Source organism: Enoplosus armatus, chromosome 9 (genome assembly GCF_043641665.1).
Source record: "Enoplosus armatus isolate fEnoArm2 chromosome 9, fEnoArm2.hap1, whole genome shotgun sequence".
Classification (NCBI taxonomy): Eukaryota; Metazoa; Chordata; class Actinopteri; order Centrarchiformes; family Enoplosidae; genus Enoplosus; species Enoplosus armatus.
The window spans coordinates 1,829,719-1,838,171 of NC_092188.1; the positions used below are offsets into that span (position 1 = coordinate 1,829,719).

The window sequence follows — 8,453 nt, forward strand, 5'->3', positions numbered from 1 at the left end:
AACTAGTCGTTATTTATATACTTACCGCAGAATGAAGTCAAAATTATTTCATGTGAGACAGTTAATGCGTCCAATACTAGTTAACTATAGTATAAGTCATTTTTTATCCCGATTTCTGGGTGTTGTCGAAGGCAGCATGACCCGGATATTGATAGTTTGTTGTGAGCAGGAAGACGCGTGTGGACTACAGTGTACAGCAGGTCTGGTTTCACATTCAGAAAGTTATTTTCAGAGATGTCCTAGTAGGGAATCTATCGGTATCATCCTACCTATGTTCACAAACACGCTCAGTCGAAATTTCCGTAAAGAGACAATCATATCCATTAATCGATTACCATGAAATTAGCATAGTACAGCTCGGATAGCGGTAGCGAGCTAACAGTCGCTGGCGGTTAACGTCAACGTCCGCTAATGTCAAAAACGAATGTACTGATAACGCTACGGCTTTTTTTTTTTTTAAATTAGCGAGCTAATTTGGATATTAGCTGTGGCTGTCACGTGTTTATACTTGGTCTTGTGTCGGTAGCTTGTAAACCACTTGTACAGTTGAGCGGAAGATGAAGCTAATGTAGGATTTTTCACGTCACATAAAGCTGAATGAATTAGTTTATATATAATATAATATAATATAAATGTAGGTAAGAGGAATCACCTTTTGTGTGTATACGTGTATTGGTATAATATATGTTTACAAGGAGCTGTAGCTATATATTGTGTTTATTTTTATTCTATTTTAATTTGAAAAATATGTCCATATGTTGTAGTGTGAAGGGGGCTACAACTTTCATTTCATTGTGCAACCCTGTGTTGTAAAATGACAAATAAGTGAACCTTGAAGTAGCCCTCTTAAACTCTTGTGACATAGAAGTTATACATTCAAGTCCTGCTAAACAAGTTTGATAACATTGTGTTTGTCTTGCAGCATGATACATTTAAACCGGTTTCAGCTGATACAAAGTGGATTACAAAGGGTGGAGACTTGTTGAGGAGGTCAAAATAAGCAGATCTACACAGTTGTTTTGTGTGAAAGTGCATTGAGGAAACGTTGTTTGTGACTCCTGCTGGACTGCGACCATCACCATGTCGGACATAACGATCAACTTGTGCACTTCGGATGACGCTGGCCAGAGGAGAACTCCGGCAGGAAAACAAAAGAAGAAAAACAGGTGGCTTCGTAAAAAGATGCAGTATTTAGAGCAAAAGGGCTACCTGGAAGGTAAACATAAAAACAACGACAGAGTGGGACAGTCTGGACATGACCAAGCCCCACCACGCCCAAATGGAGCATCCACAAAGCATCCGTCGCTGCCCACCCCCAGACACAACAAAAGTTTACCTCGTCCGAGCAGCACAGCCGGCGCTTCACACTGCAGCTCCAAGCCTTCAACATCCACACACAGCCTGCCTTCCTCCACTGCTGCTGACAGCGAAGGCCGCCGTGAAAAGCCAAAGGGACCTGTGAACGCAAAATCAACAGCCTCCACCCCCAGACCCTCAGCATCCAGCGGCCACAAACCCACAGCCACGCAAACATCATCAGGAATCCCCACAAAGTACCTCGCTATAGACTGTGAGATGGTGGGCACGGGACCGAAGGGGAGCATCAGCCAGCTCGCGCGCTGCAGTATCGTGTCCTATGAAGGAGATGTGGTTTACGATAAATTCATCAACCCCTCCATGCCTGTTACTGACTACCGCACCCGATGGAGCGGCATCCGGCGCAGTGACCTCGTCAATGCCACGCCGTACTCTGAGGCCAGGAAGGAGGTAAGGAAATCATTTGGACAGGTACTTGTTTGATAGTACAGGTGTGTCTGTCACCTCTTAGCACCTCTACACTGCAACCAAATGTAATGCAACATGTAGCCATGAGGTGATAAATTCACGTTCCAGGTGCTCTCAGGGGTTTCTGGCAGTGGCATCTTTGCAGTGTTTCTCGTGGTGCTGCTGTTTCTGGCTTTGTCCGTCTCTGTTTAACCTTGAATCTGTATTTTTGTCTTGTGGGACATTAGGTTACAAAGCACACAGGCTTAGGCTTGCATGCTAATATTTGAAATTCCTGTTAGCCTTTCAAATGATTAGCTTCCCCGTTGAATGCAGCTACAATGGAATATTCTGGAGAACCTGTTTGTTTGTGTTTGTTAAAGTGAAATTACAGGCAGACTTATTGCTGAATAGATTGAATAAATTGAGACTTTTGCACTGTATGAACCTAATAAAGTTCACTGAGTGATTGTCTTCTGTGTTGGTAGATTCTGAGGCTGCTCATGGGGAAGGTGGTGATTGGCCACGCCATCCACAATGACTTCAAGGTCCTCGGTTACTCTCACCCCGGTGTCTTGACCAGAGACACGTCTCGAATCTCTCTGCTCAACCTGAAGGCCGGCTTTGCCGTGAACGAGTGTGCCTCGCTGAAGAGACTCACCAAGGCCATCTTCAACCGAGACATCCAGGTAGGGGGACGTCTGCAGTACAAGAGAACACTCAGATTCCAACAAGACTTTTCAGCATTTGATTTTCGTTCCACCCAGTCATCACAGCAGCAGATTTCCCTGATCTTTCAGTGGTAGGAACAAATTTCAATCACTAGGTGTTCGTTAGCACCTTTCATACCTGCGCCTCGTTACACAAAATGTGATAGAAGTTTAACATGTTGGTGTCATGTCGGAATAAGCGTCCATGTCACTTTTATGGAAAAGTCAGAATGGCAATTTCCCTAGATTGGACCTGAAAGTCTGAGTTGAACGGTGCTACATGAATGTGAAGGCCACAGCAGCACAGTGATATATTTATTAATTAATAATTATCATCTCTTATGCTCAAAGAAAACAAATGAGCTCAATAAATCACAAAACGCTGTGAATGAACCATTTTTAAGTTCTTGTGCAGATTCTTCTCATCAGATCAGCCTTTAAAATGATTTTTTTTCCCCTGATGGCAAAAGAGGGGAAAGAAGTAATCAGATCTCTATTCTGTACGTTTTCATTCCTTCCAGCTGCATAGATGAATGTCCAGCGTAGTGCTTTACACAGGTTACAGCATGTGTGCACTGTTTGACAAGTTAGGCAGCAGGGCATTCTGAAACTGATGAGTATATTTATTTGTGGATATATATATCCGATGGCCCTTAATGAGGCATTCATAAATAAAGAAATAATGAACATTTCCATGACGCACACCTATGCCTGAATGATAAAGAGACTTTACTAGAGAGGTGAAGCCTGCAGCGTTCCATGTCTGAAAAGGGCTTTTTGTTGGTGTGAACATTTGCAGGCCACAAAAGTGATATCAGTTTTGTACTTAGAGTCAGTTTGTAACACCCAGCACTCATTTTTATGTTCTTTCCTGAAAAAGGACTGAATAAGTCAGTAGTCAGTGATGGGTATAAAGTGCAGCTTAAAGGACCCCTATATTGTAATATTGTGAGAACATTTTAGCTTACATGTTGTCATCAGATGTCATCATGATTTAAAAATGTCTCCAAAGTGACATCGAACTCGTCCCCTCTTGTGTCCTCAGACTGGGAAGAAGGGCCACTCGTCCGTGGAGGATGCCAAAGCCACTATGGAGCTTTACAAAGTGGTGGAGGAGGAGTGGGAGAAGAAACTGGCCTCCAAATCACAGGCCAGTTAGAGCCAGATCTGACGAGACGCCATGGAAATAAACTGCGTTTAACTTGACATTTGGTGTGGCAGGTATGTGGTTTGGACCGACTGACTCACTGCCCGGTCACAGGATTAACCCCTTCTGCTGTCCTGTTGACATGTGGATGAAACTGTACCTGCTCATCCCGCGCGCTTGATACTCTACCAGCTGACTGACGTTTCGACTGAGAAGAATATAATAACTGTTGGGTCAGACCTTCGGCTTCAACAGTTACTTTCTTCCTCAGGGTTATGTTCATTATGGTGCTCCTGCCACTAGGGGGCAGTCATGTATTCATTCCAGCAACAACAGTACCTGATCGAACCTGTGCTGTACAAACAAGGGGTTTAAAGGTAAGTGTTTCTAATCTGCAGTTCAGCTGTTCAGGGACAACATTCAGCCCAGAGTCATGCTTACACCACTGTGGTGTATATTCATGTCAAGTCTCACCAAATTGCCACTAAGCTCTGTCACACGTCAGTTATGTTTTTCTTTTACGATTTTAATTATTTTTACGTGAAAAATTGAGACAGAATACTGTCCTGTTGTTCAGCTTCGATCGACCAGTGATGTTCTTCAGGTAGACTCATCCAGGGTTTTAGAAATACTGCGGTCATTAGTCCTGATGTGGCTTTTATGGATAAGTGTTTTTTGACTAACCAGAAGCCTTAAGGTAATACCGTTTCATCACATCATGTTTTAAAATGTGACTGAATGTTCAGTTTTTTTAATGTAAATGTTTGAAAAGCGTAGACGTCTAGTTGTTGAAATATGTTGCCAAAAAAAACCCACAACATGATTATATAAGCCCATAAAACCCACAGGATGTAGTATATTGGAGCAGGAGGCCTACGTTTCAAAATAAATGTTGATGGCAAAATATTTCAACTCCTGATTTCCACTCATTTAAAGTTGCACATGATAATGGATTGCCAAAACCCCCACGTCCCCAAAAATATAGGGCATGACCTCTGTGTGCTCAATGGTAGCCAGCGATGTTCTTCATGTCTGTTGTTGTTTATCTGACCTCCTTCCACTCAGCTATCTTTGGTGCTCACTGTCAGAGTCCATACAGTTCCTATGCAATACCAGGCGAGTTCAGTTGTCTGCCGTAGATTCAGCTTAGCTCAGTGCTTCAGTAAATCGTCATCACAATAATTATTGAGGTTTTGACATCACTGAGGTAACTTTCAGCCTGTGCCGCTGCAGTTCACACTGTGAGTCAGAATTGCCAGGTGATCTGGTCTAATGCTTAAGAGCATGAGCAGTAACTTTGCAACTAACATTCACTTCCCCTGTTTATGCTGCTGGTCATCCTCATGCCACATTAGCTTAGAGCTAATACAGTAAACAATACAACAAACACCTCTCAGTGTCACACAATCAACAGCACAACAAACCACGGCCTCGAATATGACCACACAGTTGAACCAACACCTCTCTAAAACAGTTTCATCACAAACTGAACATTATCACCTTCATGGCGGTAGACGTTTAAGTTATTGCAGGGCTGTTGTGTGTTAGACTGCATTAGTGTTGTGGGTGTACCTAATAAACTGGCAGCTGATACTGTATATTGTGACGTGAGACATACAAATCTGGGATTTTGGTTTAAAGTGTAAATGTGTATTTTCTTGTTGTTGAAAGCTGGATTACTGAGTGAAATGAACAGTGAATACTGTTTGGTCATCTCACCCACTTTGATAATAATAATAATGACTTTTATGTTGTTGAAAATGACTCATGATGATTTCTTCTGAGTGTACCAGTGCTTTAGCAAATACCATAACAATGAATTTACTTTACTTTCTTTGGTCAATTTAAATCAGTTGAAATCGTGTTCTTGCGCATCTGGTTGCATTCAGACATGATTTAACATTTGAGAACTTCTGCTTCTCCTGTTGAATGAAAAGAAGAGTTTTGAAGGAAGAAGGCTCATGCTAGCAAGCAAAGCAACCTCAGAGAGCACATTGCTCTGCTTTGAGCTAACTGCTAACGTCAGAATGACATAAAATGTTCATCTTCATCTTTCCCGGTATTGTTTTTCCGTTGATACCAGAACTTGGGTATTGTTGTGGCACTAGTATTACAACATTTAAACAATACCCAGCTGGCTCTCACCATCAGACAGATCAGACAAATGTTCGATTGGACAAACCAGGTCTGGTGTTAATGTCCCGTTCTGTCCAGGACCAACCCCTCAGAGCTCGTCGACAGCTACATCATCGAGTGTCCTCAGACTCGACTCCAGCCGGCGTCTTGCACACTGGTGTAAACGCACAGTTCTTCCACAGTCTCGCACTGCTCCACGCTCTGCATCCTCTGGCAAGTGTTTGTCCTTAAAGGTGAGCGATCAGCACTATTTCCCTGCTGTGAATTCAACACCAGCTCATTAATTATACAGCATGCCGTCCTTCCTGAAAAAGACCTGCTGGTTTACAGAGACGGACCAAACCTCAGGCAACACTTTAAAGAAAGTGTTAGTGTGTGAGTTATAAAACGTGAATTCAACAACATCCTGTCAGAGTTTCTATCATGGAGCAAGTGAGAAGTGTCCTGAGGTAAAGTCCTGTGTCTGCTCTTTGTCTGCTGACCAAGCTGGCAGCTGAAAACCCCTCAGTATCACCACAGAGGATGCCAAAGCATCTGATGGCCACAGTCTAAGTAGCTGGCAAAGGAGGCAGTGGAATCTCCTGTGCTAGAAATTCTTTAGCTGTGAACTCCACAGTGTGTTAGCTGCTCAATGGAAGACATGAATAAACTGCACAGTAGAAATCTGGAGCCTCAAACAATTAAGAACCTTTTGTTAACACTGAATTTGCAGCTTCTGTCATCTGTTAAAAGATCTGGTCTGGCTGTTAAAAATTAGCATCCCTGCACCAGGACACCCCAAACTGCAGGCGAGGTCTGCTATTAATCTTTGTCTTGTATTATGAATTTTTAAACCATGAATGTTTTTTATGCGTCTAGTCGTCCCAATGTAAAGTCTATGAGCCGAGCGGGAGAAACACTAATGAGCATGTGCAGTGGGCGCCATCTTTGAGTCTCGTGTCCCGTTCTTACGATACATCAATTCACACCTCTGCACACTTGTTGTGCTGCATAACGTGGACGTGTCAGATTGTCAGATCGAAAGTTACAAACACTGTCAAACACAAACTCTCCCACTTCATTCTTCAGGGAGGGGGTTCGGCTGCTGTTAGACGATCAGACGCTTCATTTGAAGCATACTGAGGCCTTTAGTCGTCATGTGAAGCCTTTCACTCACCAAGTCACACTTCTTCAGCTTTTGGGTTACAGACAAGTTTGAGCAAAAATATATTGCAAAGCAACATGTGATTTAATCCATCCCCTAGTCTAGATTATCCCATACTGTTTATCCCCCCTAAATCTCCTTGTGTATGGGCACTAATGTGAATAATTTGATTTAATGCCCTGTTATTAGCTCCATAAGTAAAAGCCAGAGCTTTAAAACCAAAAGAGGCTTTGTGTTGAGTTTAATATGTTAAAAACAAGATTTTCACCTTCATATTTGAGGCTGAAGAAGAAATGAGAATGAGAAACATCTTTCAGCTCGCTGATCCTTTTGTAAAAATGTACTTTCACATTATTGATTTAAATACTGTTCTCAACATTTGAAATGAAAGAAGATTAAGTGTTCACCTGCTGTATTAATAAGGCCTTGAAATACATGAAAGAGCACCGTTGGTCTCATTAGGCAATACAATATGGATTTTATGGATTTTATCACCCCCTGGGTCAAGTTACTGGGAGCTGCAGATTACCCTTTCCACACACACATCACACACCGCACATATTAGTCATGGCCCAGCATCAGCCACATGTGCATAATTCGGTTTTTATTACTCATTGCCAAGCCATCAGGAATTTGTCCATTTTGCACAATGCCAGATAACCTCACACATACATCGACTGAGCACACGGGTCAGCGTCCGTCTGAGAGCATTGAATAATCCTGCCATGTGGTTCATGCTTTCAGTCTGCTTGACCAAGTTCACTTTCATCTCGCAGTCTGAGTTGATATTATATTAACAACAAGTGTAACGTGAAAGGGGTGACAAATCCTCAGAGACCCACTGATGTGGAGAGTTCACAGCTGATGTTTTTAAAACTATGAAAGTCTACCTCGTTCTTATTCCTGGAACAACGCTGAAATGCAGAAAACCGAAAGTCACATTACAGTCATGTTGCAAACGGAACAAGATGACATCCGTTTTTACTGTCAGTCACCGAGCAACAGTGTTGTCATCACCCACCCTGCAGCTCTTCCTTTCATTGTTTTGCTTCAGTCTCAACGCTTAGGAGTTGGTGCAGGCCTGCAGAAGCACTTTGCGTTCACTAAAGGAAAAATAAATTCCTTTACCGTGTCTCTTAATTATGATTTCCTCTCCTGTTTGAGACCCGTAGCCTATCTAATCAATGTTGCCATAGGAACGGATGTTGCAGCGTTTCACGTCACCAGGGAGCAGTTCAACATAGATATCTTACACTCTAGTTCAAATGTTGACACACAAATCGCCACCGTGTCGTCCGGCATGAGTCTCTAACGTCCATCAGTGTCCAAAGCTTCAAATAATGGAGGAAATAAATCAGGTAACCACAATAAAGATAATGTTGATATTATTATTTTGAGATCTTGTCTCGTTAGATACTCGCATAACTATGAGAAAACATTTATTTTCTGATTTTACAGACAAACAAATGAAAGCTGGAGTTGTATATTAGCTGTTTGCTAACACATTAGCCACGACCTGTGAGGGCTGTGTGTCTGTCAGCCTGCTGCGGGG

The 8,453-nt window shown here is 42.5% G+C and overlaps 1 protein-coding gene across 1 annotated transcript; it reads left to right on the forward strand.

The window, feature by feature from the left end:
* Positions 1-1,080: 1,080 nt before the first annotated feature.
* On the forward strand, positions 1,081-4,277 carry isg20l2 (interferon stimulated exonuclease gene 20-like 2). The gene is made up of 3 exons (XM_070912280.1): positions 1,081-1,767; positions 2,253-2,453; positions 3,520-4,277. Exons 1-3 carry the CDS (start codon positions 1,081-1,083, stop codon positions 3,631-3,633), a joined length of 1,002 nt encoding a protein of 333 aa, XP_070768381.1. The 3' UTR covers positions 3,634-4,277.
* The last annotated feature ends 4,176 nt before the right edge of the window (positions 4,278-8,453 follow it).